This window comes from Danio aesculapii, chromosome 2 (genome assembly GCF_903798145.1).
Source record: "Danio aesculapii chromosome 2, fDanAes4.1, whole genome shotgun sequence".
Lineage (NCBI taxonomy): Eukaryota > Metazoa > Chordata > Actinopteri > Cypriniformes > Danionidae > Danio > Danio aesculapii.
Window position 1 is genome coordinate 49488309 of NC_079436.1, and position 17069 is coordinate 49505377.

The following is a 17069-nucleotide window of genomic DNA, read 5'->3' on the forward strand; positions in this document are numbered from 1 at the left end:
ATATTTATATGTAAATATTAAATAATATTCAATTATTAAATAAATTATTAATACTTTTATTTTTAACACATACAGTTTTTTAAGAATAATATTATTGAAAAACAAAATAATTTATATATATATATATATATATATATATATATATATATATATATATATATATATATATATATATATATATATATATCCTAATAAAAAATAATAAAAGCATATTAAATAATAAACAAAATAAATAAATAAATAAATAAATGTAAATATTAAATATTATTTAATTATTAAATAAATTGTTAATATATTTATTTTTAACGCATAGTTTTTTTAAAGAATAATATTAATGAAATTAATTAAACATTAAACCAAATTAATCAATTAATAAATTTAAATATGAACTGCTAATATTTAATTGTCACATAAAATATTAATATATTTAGTTGTTGATTTAACACATACCATTTTTTAAGAATAATGTTCTTGGAAAAATAACATAAATAAAAAATAAAAATATAAATCCTAATAATAAATAATGAAAACATACTAATTAATAAACAATAAATAAATAAATGTAAATATTAAATAATATTTCATCATTAAATAATTTTTTTATAAATTTATTTAATTATTTTTTATTTATTTTATTTAACACCTAAACATTGTAAAGAATATTAATAATTAAAAAATTATATTTATGTCAGTTGTATTTTTGTGTAACAAGAATTGTTTTGTTTAAGTATTTTTTTAGTAATTCCTCAGAATATCTTCTTTTATTTTCTGCAAGAATAAATAAAGTCAAACATGTATGGAAATAAGGAATTGATGCTTAAAATAATATCAAAAATATATCAAATCTAAAGTTTTTTTGTGAAAAACATATTACTTTAAACTTAAAGACAAAAAATTATATGTAAATAAATACAAATATTTATAAAAAATATACTTTTTGAATTTTTATTTTTTAATTGTTATTCTATATATTGTCATAAGCTGATTTAAAATGTTATAAATAAATCAATAATAAATCAATTAAAATATATATATGATTTACCTTAAAACAAAAGACACTTTAAAATATTGTGAAAATATTGAGTAAAATAATGCAAATGTTCATGACAAAGTATTTTATATAAAATATAACAGAAATATTAATTAAATAATGCACAAATGTTGAGTTAGAAAATGTTGTACTTATACAGATAAATTATATAGATCTTTATACAGATATTCTACAGCCACGGCGAAATGAACTTTTCAAGCATATGTTTCACGCAGCAGATGCCCTCCAGCTGCAATCCAGTACTGGGAAACACCCATACACTCTCAAATGCAATTTAGTTAATTCAATTCACCAATAGCGCATGTCTTTGGACTGTGGGGAAAACCGGAGCACCCAGAGGAAACCCACGCCAACACGGGAAGAACATGCAAACTCCACACAGAAATGCCAACTGATGCAGCTGGGACTTGAACCAGCAACCGTCTTGCTGTGAGGCGACAGTGCTAACCACTGAGCCACCATGCCACCCTATACAGATACATATGTAAATAAAACGGACAAATATTGAGTTGAATAATCCATAGTAATTACACGTTTTAATGAACTCATTTATTGGCACGTTTCAGTACCAATAATTTACAAGGCATATAAACTTCCACAAGTCATGGTTTACAGATTTCTAAGACCATTAAGGGATAAAAAGGATAAGCTCCCTGTCTGGGACAAAATGTCTCTGTCATTGAAGATAAACACACGAGGTCTGGCTTATTAGAGTTCAGATTTGGCCAAATGTTGTCCAGCATTGGCTCAGCAGGTCTGGTGTCAGGTGAGAGGCGTAGACAAGCTTCTCTTCCAGCGGGACACCAGACAAAACTGGCCAAATCAGTCCAAGCACACATGTCCTGAGAGCAGCTGATGGGACATGTGTGAATGCAGACACGGTCCAACAACCTGCTTCTGTGATTCAAACTCCCTTTCTGCTGTTTACTGTGGTTCTGCCTGTGTGTTTTGCTCTTTTGCGGTAACCCTATACTTGAAGGGTTGTTCATAAGACTGCCAACACATGCCATAATTATGAATGAGATATTATGCATGCTTAAGACAACTGTTATGAAGTGTCATTCGCTCAGTTATTACATTTTAAATGCAAAGATGACATTCCTTGTCATGACAACTTGACATAAACAAAGGCATCAGAAATTTGACATTACAAAGGCAACATAACTTGTCATAAAACTGTCATAAACATGATTGTCATGAGGCCATTATAATTGGGTTGTGAATTTGTTTCTGATTATGTTTTCAGTGGAACAAACTGCACTTGTTATTAAAATGTCTCAAACTATTTTTAACAGTGTCAATAATATTTATTGACAAAATGTAGCTTGTAAGACTGTAGTAATAATATTAATGAGGCTGTTATAAAATTCACGATATATTGATAACAGCCTCATGACAATCATGCTTATGACAGATTTATGACAGGTAATGTCAAGTTGTCATGACAAAGGCAAAACAGCTTGTGATGTATTTGTTTATGTCAAGTTGTCATGACAAACAATGTCATCTTTGGATTTAAAATGCCATAACTGAGCGAATGACAGTTGTTATAAGCATGCATAAAACCTTGTAGGAAATATGACTAATAACCATAACTTGTTATAATGAATAATAATAAAAAAAGTTCATAGGAAGTATGATAATTAATCATAATTAGTTTTTATTAATTATGCATATTTGATTAATTATGTATATATTTTTACATGTAACACACTCCTAAGCAAAGTAAAGAGAAAAATGATATTTTTTATGGACAAGTAAAATTAAATTGATTTAAAAATCACGTTTTTGTTATGGAATAAACAAAAGCTTGTCAGAAATATAAATAATTAAGATTAAATGTCTGATTAATTAGTTTTGGCTTTACATGCGCTACACTCCAGAAAAGTAAAGAGGACAAAATTACTTTTATTTGGTTAAATAGATCTCAAAATGTTGCTTTTTCAAAGCTATTTCCAAAATAAAGGATACATTCGCTCAAAAATATAGTACAGTTATTTATGGCGCAGCCTTAAATTCATTTAATTATGTTAATGTAGTAAAAGAAAACCAAAAAATGTGACGTTAAAAATATACAAGTCTTTATTTTAATAAGAAATTTAGTTATAGGTATAATTTAGGTATAATTGCATTTGAAAAGCCTGTAATGCTCAACAAAATCTAAATAAAATGCATTACTGTAAATACAGCAAGTGCACTTTCTTTGTCAATGTATATTGAAAATAGAATTTGGTCTAATTAAATAATTAACAATATTTTTAAGGAAAAAAAGTGACATAAAAAGATCAAAAGAACTCATTTTGAATTAAAATAAATAAAAATAAAAAATAAAAAATACAGTTCTTTCAATCATTTTACACACTAAACGTTTTTACTGTCGCTTTTGATTTATTTAATAAATCTCTGTGCTGAATCAATAGCATTTAAAAAATTACTGACCCCAAACGACAGTGATTAAGAGTTCATTTTGATTAAACCGTACGCTTCAGAGCATGCCAGAATCGATCCCTTCATATTTTCAGTGAGCTTGCGTGCCAAAAGCAGCCTTGGGTGCGATTTGTTGTGCTGGTGTGGCTGAAATCTGGACACAGAAGAGGATCCAAGTTTCCTCAACCGTCCATCTGACCTCCTGCTGTTGGGAGACAGAGAGAAAGACAAGCTGCCCTAGAACACATGGTGAACACCTGCAGACACACACACTCACACACACATACACACCACACTTGTCCATCCTGGCAGTTCACTTTACACTTTTCTTCGGTGTCTGACTGATCTACGATTTCCTTTGTGTTTCATGTGCATCAAGCCGTAATATTTTGCTGCTATATATATTTTTTCCAGTCGTTCTCTTTTAAAAGGAAGAATTCGCCATGTGAATAAAACTGTCATCATTAATTCAATCTTGTGTCTTTCCAGAGAAGTATTTCTTACATGAAGCTCAGAAGGTGTTTTATAGATCCAGTCTGTCTCTCTGTCTGTCTTTCTCTGTCTGTCCATTTATCTATATGTGAAAAGCATGGTTTCATTCTTCAATAGTGAGGCTCCACACCAAAATTCATCCCGCCACGACTACATTACAGCTTCTCATTCAAAACATTTAGCCGTTTTTTTAATAGCGGGTTATAATCGCACCAATAGGTTTTAAAGGGTAAGTGAATTATAACAGCGCAAACTTTTCTGTAACCGTACGGCTGTGCGTTATTTGTTTAACCCTTTAAGGTGACGTATTGACTGACTGACAGGTGCGTGATGCGTGAGGCCAGCAAACACGGTGTAGCTTTCAGTTATGATCAACACAGTTTCCGTAATTGTATTTTATTTATAGATAAAGGTCTGTGGCTCTGCATACAATGACTTCATCTTGCTGGAGTTTAAAGCCGTTTCACTTTACTCCAGGACGCGTTAATGCCGCTCTGTAGGTCTATTGGAGACATTCATAAATATTCCTAGCAAATCTAATAAATGTTGGAGACATACACGTTACATAAACGCACTAAATCGCACTTCAGCAGCGTTTTTTTGAGAGCGCACAAGAAAATCTGCACTTGAGCAGTGTATTTGAGGGTGTGCAAGAAATCCAAGAACAGAGGAAATTGGCGCTCGAGCACAGAGATTCACACGCTCGTGTTACATGAATGCGATCTCGACTTGTATACTGCGCTCATGACATTTGTCATTGAAATAACATCACAGGTAGTTGGTAGATCCAGGAACGAAATCCAGTTGTTTCCGGGTACGAAATCATGCTCAAGGGGGTAGAGGGGGGACAGTTGCGATCGCAAAGTGAAGATCGAGGGGGGGTGATATTGGGTGGGCGGCGATCGCAAAGTAAGGGAGGATGTTTCCGGGGACAAAATCATGCTCAAGGGGGGGAGGGCGGGACAGTTGCGATCGCAAAGTGAAGATCGAGGGGGGGGTGATATTGGGTGGGCGGCGATCGCAAAGTAGGGGAGGATGTTTCCGCGGACGAAATCATGCTCAAGGGGGGAGGGGGGTCGGGGCGGTACAGTTGCGATCGCAAAGTGAAGATCGAGGGGGGATGATATTGGGTGGGTGGCGATCGCAAAGTAAGGGAGGATGTTTCCGGGGACAAAATCATGCTCAAGGGTGGGAGGGGGGTCGGGGGCGGGACAGTTGCGATCGCAAAGTGAAGATCGAGGGGGGGTGATATTGGGTGGGCGGCGATCGCAAAGTAAGGGAGGATGTTTCCGGGGACAAAATCATGCTCAAAGGGGGAGGGGGGAGGGGGCGGGACAGTTGCGATCGCAAAGTGAAGATCGAGGGGGGATGATATTGGGTGGGCGGCGATCGCAAAGTAGGGGAGGATGTTTCCGCGGACGAAATCATGCTCAAGAGAGGTTTGGGGTGCAGGTCTGACGAACGCCGAAATCACGCTCATGGGGGGTCTGACAAACGCCGAAATCATTTATTTATTTATTTATTTATTTATTTATTTTCTTTCATTCATTCATTTTCTTTTCAGCTTAGTCCCTTTACTAATCAGGGGTCGCCACAGTGGAATGAAACACCAACTTATCCAGCACATGTTTTACGCAGCGGATGCCCTTCCAGCTGCAACCCAACACTGGAAAACTGTTTTTGGAAATTGTACTACCCACTGTGCCAACATGCTGCCCTTATTTTTTTATTTTTTTATTTATATATTTTTTTATTTCATTTATTTTTTTATTTGATCAATTTTAAGAAGTGCCAAGACCTATTTTTGGACATGACTGTAGCTTCAGTTGTATAAAACAGTGTTATGTAAGTGTGGTGAGCTTATTGGGTCACTTTAACTCTCATCAAACTGAATTTGATCAATCTGATGCGAGTGTGTGTGGAGACGCTCTATAATGAGATGCTGTAGAGGCAGATTGGTCGATTAGTCTGTCAGCTCCAGAAAAACCAATGGGGCTGTTGCGACATGTCACTTTGGCTTAGGGTAACAGCATGTGTGAAAATGTATGAGTGTGTGTGTGTGTGTGAGTGTGTGTTCAGGGTGTGGATTGGATCAGTGATGTGTCTTGACCTGCTCTGCTCTGTGTCTTTACTCAGCATCCCTGGCTCTGCGGTGTGTGCGTTTGACATGCAGCAGCTGGCACGTGTGTTTGAGGGCAGATTCAAAGAGCAGAAATCACCAGAATCCATATGGACACCAGTACCTGATGAACTGGTGCCACGACCAAGGTATCTGTCTGTCCATCAACATACAGTATTACTCATCCATCCATCCATCCATCCATCCATCCATCCATCCATCCATCCATCCATCCATCTATTAATTTTTCCATTCATCCACCCATCCATTCATTCGTTCGTTTGTTCAATTAATCATTCTTTCGTCTATCCATCCATTTCTCCATCCATTTTTTTTATCCATCCATCAACTGATTAATTTTTTTGTCATCCATTTGTGGATCGAAGATGATTTTATCCATTCATCATCCTTTAATTTTTATTTCTTCTATTAATCTATTCATTCTTCTATTCATCTGTCTACTGACCCACCAACCCATCCATCCATCCATCCATATATCCATTCATTCATCTATCAGTCTATTAATTTTTTCAGTCATCTGTCTATCCATCCATCCATCCATTCATTTATTCATTTAATTATTCGTTTATCTATCCATCCATCTATCCATCCCTCCATCCATTTTTTATCCATCCATCCATTGATTCATTTTTTGTCATCCAATAATAGATCAAAGATGATTTTATTCATTCATCCATCTTTTTTTGTTATTTCATCTATCAATCTATTCATTCTTCTGTTCATCTGTCTAGCGACCCACCAACCCATCCATCTATCTATCCATATCTGTTAATCTATTAATACTTATTTTAATTCTATGTTTGTATTGTTCTATCTATCTATACATTATTATTTATTCATTCATTCATTCATTCATCTATCTAGCAATTTATTAATTCTTCCATTCATCTGTCTACCCATCCACCCATCCACCCATCCAACCATCCATCCATCCATCCGTTCGTTCGTTCTATTGTTCATTCATTCATTTATTTAACAATCTATTAATTCTTCCATTCATCTGTCTACCCATCCACCCATCCATCCATCCATCCATCCATCCATCCATCCATTCATTCATTCGTTCATTCAATTAATCATTCTTTCATCTATCTGTCTGTCTGTCTATCTATCATTTTGTAATTCTATCTATACGTCTATCTATCCATCCATCCATCCATCCATCCATCCATCCATCCATCCATCCATCCATCCATCCATCCATCCATCCATCATTTCATCTATCCATCAATCTATCATTTTATCCATCTATCTATCTATCTATCTATCTATCTATCTATCTGTCTATCTATCTGTCTGTCTGTCCATCCGTCCGTCTATGTGTCTGTCTGTCTGTCTATGTGTCTGTCTGTCCGTTCATCCATCCATCCATCTATCCATCCACCTACCTACCTACATACCTACCTGTCTATCCATCTATCTACTTATCTGTCTGTGTGTACGTATGTATGTATATATGTATGTCTGTCTGATATTTACAGTTTTTCTCAGTGGCTCTGCTGCATTTCTCACAACACTATTTACATTTGTACAACAGTTAATGCATTTCTCAAAACAATTAGTACAAACTGCAAAACCTAGTTGATAACCTGCAAAAGCGTGTCACTTGCTCAAAATGGAGAGCTCATTCCTCAAAAGCAAGTATTGATGTCAATGAAAGTGTCAGTGTGGTCAAGATGAAAAGTCCTGACACCATTGTTTATGAACATGATAGTCAAATGGTTTTTGTCATGTTTATATGATGACAGTTTACTCTGTACATTTTTTTCAATGCAAAAAAGTCACTTCCTGAAAAGATTCCAGATTTTGCTGACACTTCATGAACATGCTCAAGACAGCCCTAGATACTATTTGCACAGCCATTTGAAAACTACAGTAAAGTTAGACATCACTGCATTTAGTGAGGTATCTGAGTAATAGACATTGAATATGTGTGTTTCACATTTTTACTGCATTTGCTCTTTGTAATTCCAATTTATTCACAGCATTGTGCAAAAGAATAACTATATTCTTATTTACAACAAACATAAACTTCCTTTGTGTAGAGCTGTGCACAACTGTAAACAATATTACAGTTCATATTGGAACTGAACCTACAACAAACACGGGTCTGTAAATCATTCATGAAATTGATCAATTTAGAAGACATTTTCAGAAAAAAAAGATTAAAGTTTTTTTTATAAAATTAGCTTGACAGATTTTGACAGCTAGTTCAACATTTTTGTATGTAATCACTCAAGTAATGAAATGAGGACTATTAGTTTTATATGGAATGACTATTCAGCATTCACAAGTTTAGTTAATTTTGACTGACATGGCATAAGCAAATTGTAACACGGGGAGTGACACAGACGACTGAATTTAGGATCCTCTTGTAGGTTTATTCAAAGTCAGGTAAGCAAAGGTCAACACAGGTGCAAACAGATGTATAAAGGCAGCCCAGAATCGTAGTCAAAGGTATCAGGCGAGAGGTCGGAAGGCAGGCGGCAGACAGGGATAACTAGGAACAAGGCTAGGGTAAACACACAGAGAAACAAGACTAAGGAAACGCGTTGAATTGTCACTTTACAGATAACAAGACTCAGCAAGGGAAGTGAGTGTGTGTGTGCTGCTTAAGTAGTGTGTGTAATCAGTCTTTGACAATCCTCAGGTGGTGCAAGTGGAATCAGTCAAAATGAGGAAGCATGCGTGTTTGTGGACGGAGTGCATGTATGAAAATGTAGTCCATGAGTGACGGATTTGTAGTCCATAGGTTATTGTGAAAGAGATACAGCGATCTATGAAGTTACGATCGCTCGTGATCGTGACACAAATGATAATGTTATAAAACAGCCGAGAGTTGTATGAAAGCAATTGACGCATGTCCAAAAGCATTTGCAATTTGTTGGTAGGAATGAGAAACTGCTACTATGATGTGCACAAATGACTATTTGTTTTGAGAAATGCATTACCTGTTGTGCAAATGTAAAGTGAGAAATGTGAGAAATGCACCAAAGCCACTGAGAAAAACTGTAATTAATTCATTCAAATGTATATAATGTTTTTGTACAGCACATTTTAAAGCGTTCAGTTTAGAAATGTTTATATAGTATATGTGGATGTGTTACTCTCTAAGGCCTGGAGGATGTGCTGTCCAGGGCTCCAGATTCAGCACCTCCAACACCCTCCCTGATGAAGTGCTTAATTTCATCAAAATCCATCCTCTGATGGACGAAGCGGTTCCTTTGTTGGGACACAGACCCTGGATAGTCAAGACCATGGTCCGGTAAGAAAAAAGAAAACAAAACAAAAAAAGGAAACAGGATATATCAGCAAACCCCAAGATGCTTGTTACATGAAGTGTGTTGCTGAGAGTTGAAAAGGTGAAGCAAAATTTCTCAAGGCTTCCTAAAAGCGGCGCTGCTTGAAACAGAAATTGGCTGATATATCAAGAATCAAAGCCAGAGCTCTAGAGAAGGGCTAATGTTTGTAGCATCTATACTCGATGGACATAATTCTGCGTTAAAAGCGCTCCTATGTCGTCTCTCAAGGTTAGTGGGGAAAAAATACCTTAGTTAAATTATAAATCTGAACTCCAGAAGTGCTTCCACGGAGAGTAAATTGCCTGAGGCCTTCAGACTCACAGAGTAACCGAAGCAAAACATCTGTGAGCAGAGAAGAAAATCTATCAATAAATCACCTTGCTTTAAAAAAAAGATTGAAATGGCCGCTGGGTTCTTTCACTAAAACTAGAGGTAAATAGTCCCAAAGGAAGGTGGTGTTGTTCTGATTGTGTGAGTGAGAAAAAGGTGGACATTTAATTCATTATTCGTGTATATATTACGACATTTAATTCATTAAATTTATATCACTGCAAAAAAAAAATGTTTTTTGGCTTGTTTCTAGTCCAAATATCTAAAAATGCTTAAATTAAAGTCTATTTTCTAGACAAACAATAAAAATATTGTCTTGTTTCAGAAATAATATGCCAAATTAAGTGAATTTTTTCCTTAAAATAATCTAAATAATATGCCAATGGGGTAAGCAAAATAATCTTGTTTTTTTCTTTGACACTTCAAGAAAAAAAACGTATTTACTTTTGACATATTTCTGAAAACAACACAATGTTTTTTTGTCTAGAAAATGCTTCTTGGTTTAAGAATATATTGATATTTGGACTAGAAACAAGACAAAAACTCTTAAGTAAGAAAATCCATTTTTACAGTGATAAAAAAAGTTAGTGAATTGCTCATCACAAAGATTTGAAAGGCTTGAAGTAAAAAATAGCCAGCTCAGTTTTTGAAGCCTAAATATAAAAGTAAAGTTGTGTTTAAAAAATAATTACAATTTAAAGTAGGCATGAGCCATCAGAGAGAGTATTTAAAACCTGTGTGCACTTTAATCTAAATAAGCCCTTTTTATACCTATTCATCTTGTAAGTCTCAAAAGAGAGAGAATTTACAAATCTAATCTTTCATGTTGCCTTTTAATTATCTCTTAAGGTATATTAACAACAATACAAAATGAATTTAAAGCAGATAGCAGCAGCAGCTGTTAAATCTGATTCATGTTTCAAGTTAAAATAAATGGCATACATAGATGTGACCCTTGGCAAAAAACAAAAAGTTAACCCTACAGCTAACAGAGAATGTTCTTGGAACATACTTGCATTCTGCCAAAGTTCTCTCAAAGTTGTAAACAAACCCTTTTCGGTAATGTTAAAGGGAACCTATTATGCCCCTTTTTATAAGATGTAAAATAAGTCTCTGATGTCCCTAGAATGTGTATGTGAAGTTTCAGCTCAAAATTCCAAACAAATGATGTTTTATAACTCGTTGAAATCACCCCTTTGGTGACTGTCGCTTTAAATTCGATTGAAATTGTGCTCTTTTCAAAAAAGGGCGGGGCTACAAATGCCTGTGTGTCAGCATAGTGGCAGATTCAAAAACATGACTAACGTCCTATGCTAATGAGGGAGAGATTGTTACTAATGGGTGGGGCTTTCTCCCTCTGATGACACGTACAAAGGGAGAATGTCAATCAAAGTGTTTCTGCAGACTGTTTTTATCAAGTCTGATTATAAAAAATTTTATTAATACATTTTTATCATTAGAAGCTGGTTATAATCATAGACTGTTTCCACAGAACGGTGTTAAAATGATTTAAAAGTGGTTTTTGCATTATAGGTCCCCTTTAATAAAATGTTGGCTTAAAGTTATCAAATGTTCTTTAGAAAAAATATATTCAATTAGTTTGTCATGGGGGCCAGTTCTTGAAAAGCATCCTAAATGAGGGGTCAGAGAGATATGACTTGCAATGTGTGTGATGACACAACAGCATATAAGAGCCCATATGTTGCATTTTTGCTCCTTAAGACACCCACGTTGGATTTTTCTACATTAAAAAATGTATATATTTTGTATTTTGAAACTACATAATATCACTGCATTGTACAATCTAGCTTTTTATAAACATATTCAAATGTTTTATTTAAAAGCACAACAAAAGCAGTGCATTGCTTAAGTAGGCTTCTTCTACATTCAGACACATTCATGTGTTGTGTTTTGAACTGCAGTACAATTAGGGATGCAGCAATTATAGATTTTGGTTGTACGATTATATAGTCTGAAGAATAATCATGGTTTCACGGTTATCATGTCTAATGTAAATTTAAGCTTTATATAAAGTAAGTATTTAAATGAACTGTTGTCATCATCTGCGTTCATACATATATAATCATTTTAATAATTTATAATAATTCGTCTAACATGTCTTTTATTTACGTTGCACTGAAAGCCACGCACAACACTCACCGCTAAGATGTTTTCTACTGGATGTACCTGGAAGGTGCGAGCACGTCGCTCCGCCTGCGCACGCATATATTCTTACATTGGAAATAACAAAATTGCGTGCGGAAAAGACGCGATATGTGAATGACCCACTGCTGTAGTTAATCCAGTGTGCGTGCGTATTAGCCTTGGTGTATAAGCTCGGAACTTTAAACTAACCCACAGGTAGCATAATTTTGTAGCAGTTTCGTTTCGTGCAACAGAAACGCGGCATTGAGAGGCCTTTATGATCAAGTGTCCAAATATTTTCGGCTGATCACGCCACTCACTCGCTTAATGTCAGGTGACTCATGCTCTGCTCAGCCTTCAACTGCAGCTCGTGCTGTATTGAACAGATGCACGTCACTTCTATTTGGAGGGCTGGAACAAATTGCCTCGGCGGCCAAGTTCGGCTCGCGGGCTGCCAATTGAATAGTCCTGCTGTACATCATTCATTGAACTTTTTTCTGAAAACTAATGGAAAAAGTAATGGTTCCATAAATTATCTTTAATAACTGCAAAATGAAATGTGTCTTTAATTGTTTAATGGTTATAAAAGTTTCACAATGTTAGCAAAACATTCTTAGAATATTCTTAGAATTCTTTTGTCGGCTGCGTATTTGCTTTCTTTAAAAAAATTGATATTCACAATTTATGATGCACAATTTATCAGAGAACATTATTCTAAAGAATAAAATAACTTTTATACTAGATTTATCTCTATATTTAATCTTCAGACTTGTATCTAGGCTGTGCGGGTGGCAAAAGTAAAACAGTGTTACCTTTTCTATTATTTAAAGGGGACCTAATATGCAAAAATCACTTTTATCAGGGGTTTAAACACAGTTATGTGGGAACAGTCTGTAAATATAACCAACTTCTAATGCTAAAAATATATTCATTTTATTTTTTATAATCAGACTTGATAATAACAGTCTGCAAAAACACTTTGATTGACATTCTCCCTTTGTATTTGTCATCAGAGAAGGAAAGCTCCGCCCATTAGTGACAATCTCTCCCTCTTTAGCATAGGACGTTAGTCTTGTTTTTGAATCTGACACTATGCTGACACACAGGCATTTGTACGTAAATCCGCCCCCTTTCGAGAACAGTCTCATTTGAATTTAAAGCTACAGTCACCAAAATGGCACAAATCGGATCAAAGCCTGAAAAGGGGCATCTTCAAAGAGTTATAAAAACATTATTTGTTTGTTATTTTGAACTGAAACTTCACATACACTCTCTAGAGACATCAGACTTATTTTACATCTTGTAAAAAAGGCTAAATAAGTTCATTTTAATATAATGCATCTCTTAAAAATATATCAAATTATTATTGCAAAATGGGTTGCAAATACAATGTTATGTTGTTTTGATGCACTATATTATTCGACGACTGTAAACGGCTGAAAATATACTTGTCTTTTTCATCATACTGATGTTGCAACTGTGTTTTTACAGAAGCAATAAGCATCTGTTAAACTGTGCGTGTTATTTTGCTCATTTTGAAGGTACCAGTTGAACACTATGGTGGTGGACACTGAGGCAGGCCCTCATCGCAATCGCACTGTAGTTTTCCTCGGCTCTACCAGAGGAACCGTTCTTAAGTTCCTCATCACACCCAGCCCGGAGAACCCATACGCCAATACCAATACATTCCTGGAAGAGCTGGAGGGATACAACCCTGAAAGGTAATGACTGAAATCCAGTTTAACAAGTTTGTGAATTGATACATTTGTAAGAGGTCCTTATAAATTATTATACTGTTATAAATATTTTTACAGGATTTCCTATTATATATATTTTTTTATTATAATAATTTTATTATTATATGATGTTTTCATTATTTCATATTGTTGTGTTTGTGAATGTGATGTAACTGAGAATGTGATTGGCTTAGATAGAGTACATTTTCAGCGTTTGCCAATCAGAGGCAGAGTAGGGCAGGCGTTCACACACAAGTCAACACCAAAGACCAGCAGTCAGATCGACGGCAAATCCAACAAGTTTAAAGGTAGCGTTTGCAAACAGGAAATATAAGCACTACTTTTCCCTCGTTGAGGTGAAGGGCAAGAATGTTTATGTATCATGCAAAAAAAGAGTCTCTTTTAATTACATAATTCTAATCTAACCTCATGTCGTCACATGCCGCCACAAAATAAGTGGCTACGCAGGTGATAACGTAAGCTCTGCTAGCAATGGAGGAGATGAAACCACGACGTCAAAGCAAATAAAACTGAATTTTCCTCCAACGCAAACACTTATTACTCAGACAGAATTAAACAAAATGATTTCTAGATATATAGTTGAGGACATGCTGCCGTTGTCTCTCACATTGTCACACAACAACATTAAAATAGTATAGATTAGTGTACAATGTTTTATTTTCATTTTAAAGTCATCTGACTAATTAGATTTGTTTTAAAGTAACTCAGTAGTTACTTTCCCTGGTAATTAATTACTTTTATAATTATGTAACTCAGTTACTATTTGTGAGAAGTAATTAGTACCTATAACTAATTACCCTTTTGCAGTTTTTTTTCCAACTGCTTACACACAAAATCTTTTCATGTCACACAATTTCTGAAACCTCTCACTCATAATGCAAAACTATGCAGCAAATCTCCAAAACCTGAAGCGATTTCTCAGCCTTGAACTCAATTTTCAATTGAATAAAACACTTTTCTCAAAACACTACATGCTATTCTTTTCCTAAAACACTAAAATCTAACAGGAAGCTACTTGCTTTCCTTTTCCAAACACAACCAATCGAAATGCTATACTTTTTCGCACACGCACACTCCTTAAATGTGGAAGCAGTAATTTCTTAACGGATCACTAACCAAGCACTGCTTTACAGTAGTATAGGCCTGTAAATAGGTCAAATAGGTCTTCTGGTCAAAAACTGGTTTGCCAGCCATCCACATTTTGAAGTTTTCTACCTACCCCCATATTCACCTTTTCTTAATGCTAAATTCCTTTAGAAAAGAATAGAGACATGTTTTCAGCCTGGCTCTGTGAATGATGGCCAACCTTACACCCACATTACGCTTCTCCAATAAATAGATGCTTCTCCTCCCCCTGAGATGCCCCACAAAAAAGTTAACAAAAAACTTTATTTCTTTATTTTTTTTTACATTTCAAGAGTTCACACTTAGCTGATGATTCATCAATAGCTTGTTTGGCATGCTGTCCCGGGAGAGAGCCCCGAGCTCAAGGGATCCTCGAGCCCGGGGCTTCCTCCCGTTTGCAGAGCGAGAGGGGAGCCTGAGCTCGGTGGATCTCAGAACTCCCCATCTGCAGTAGCTAAGGGAACACGTGAGGAAAAAAAGGGGGCTAGACAAATGCTTGATTGTTATGCATGATGTATATATTTGGATGGTGGGAGGAAACCGGAGAACCCGGGGAAAACCCACGCGGACGAACTCCTCACAGAAACACCTACCGACCTGGCAGGACCAGGGTTGGCAGTGTTCTTGCTGTGGGGCTAACAGTGCTAACCACTGGGCCTCCATGCCGCCCGATCTAAAGTGAAGGAGGAGAATGGGGAGGAATGGGGGTTTTCTTCCAAACGAAGATAAAGTGGACTGAAAACTGTGGTTATTTATAGTAGCTTATGGCTCATATGATTGGATGATACTGATTAGCTTAATACGAGACCGGCTGTGATAAATCATAAGCACATGATCCTCTCGAAATTAGTTTATTAATAAACCTCACTTTTACATACAGCGTGTTTATGGTTTTATTGTATGCTACTGTATACACCAATAATGTTTGCCCTAGTAAATATTTTCTGTTTCTTCATGTGATTGCTGTTTACAGTGTACCTGTTTCTCCTCTCAGCAGATTACTGTCACTGTAGAACATTGTATTGAAATGTAGATGTAATCTTATGAAAGTGCAAAGAGCTTTAGATTTAGAACAACAGTGTTTACATGCTGTATCCAAAAGTGTTATATTATGAAAGACGTGTTTGCCATTTGATGCAAATGCTTCATTCTGATGTGTGTTTATGGCATTTTTAATGCAGTTACATTTTAAAGGAGATGTGAAGCATTCTGCATTTTGTGCGCGCCATTTTGAGAATTGTGTGTAGAGTTTTGAAAAAAGAAGACCCTGTCCTGAAAACTCAGAATCACAATCAGAAAGAGCTTTATTGCCAGGTATGTTCACATGTTGTAAAAAAGAAAATAAATGAGTGAATATAGAAGAGAGAACCCAGTCCAGGAGACTCGAAACAAGCAGAATTCCTTTATTGAGATGTGTTGGTTAATCTGCAGTCATACAGCGTCTTCGAGAAGTTCATGTGTCTGCAGAGCCTATTGGAGGTCTGCAGTCTGCGAGTTTTATCACAAGTCTGAATTAAGACAAAGATATCTTGTCTATATTGTCTTAGGAGGAGGGGAGATGGCTAAACAAAGCATGCAAATTCAGTTTTAGAGTCAGCGGGGTAAATTGGCATATAGGTGTAGAAACCGGCCCAGCTACTGACCACACAAGTTAATCAACAAAATGGTTTCTGTAGCATGAAAGCATGACCCAAAGACAAAGGCAGTCGTTAGCATTTGCATTACTCATTTGCATTATTCTTAACCTGTAGTCAGAAAGACAAAGGTAAATGTCCCTCATGGCTGGGCTGTTAATGAAATTATGTAATCAAAAACCAAAGAATATAACTTTTCAGTTATATGTAGATTATTATTCATTTAAAACTAGATTATATAAATTTATATTCCCACACAGACATACGAGGAATTTGTTTTTGTGACAGAGCTTCTACAGTGCAACCGGATAACAGAGACAGGACAAAAAACAGATAATAAATATATTTACATGAAAATTAACGTTGCGCTGGTCTGAAAATGGCATCGAATCACACCATACACATCTTGCTCCTTATTGCGCCGGTTGTATGATAGGACCCTAAGTTGTGTTCAAAAAAAGATGAAAGCATATTAGCAGACAAGACATGCTTTCAGACATTGTGTTCAATATTGTGTACCTTGATGACATTCTGCCTCCCTGATAAGAAAGCTCATTTCAGAAATCCAGCGCAGACTTTACAAACGAAAGAGAAAGGGAGATGGAGTTGGTTTTTTTTCCTTTAATCTCCTTCCAGACTTAATTTATTTCCTTAAATCCATTTTTT

At 35.5% G+C, this 17069-nt stretch overlaps 1 protein-coding gene across 1 annotated transcript in view; it reads left to right on the top strand.

Annotated features, from left to right (window-relative positions):
* The window catches only part of sema6ba (sema domain, transmembrane domain (TM), and cytoplasmic domain, (semaphorin) 6Ba), a 132905-nt gene that overhangs the window by 77821 nt on the left and 38015 nt on the right, over window positions 1-17069 (top strand). The window contains exons 10-12 of the mRNA XM_056481512.1: window positions 6107-6238; window positions 9226-9375; window positions 13429-13608. Of these exons, the coding sequence (XP_056337487.1) occupies window positions 6107-6238; window positions 9226-9375; window positions 13429-13608 (462 nt within the window). The remainder of the gene's footprint in view (window positions 1-6106; window positions 6239-9225; window positions 9376-13428; window positions 13609-17069) is intronic.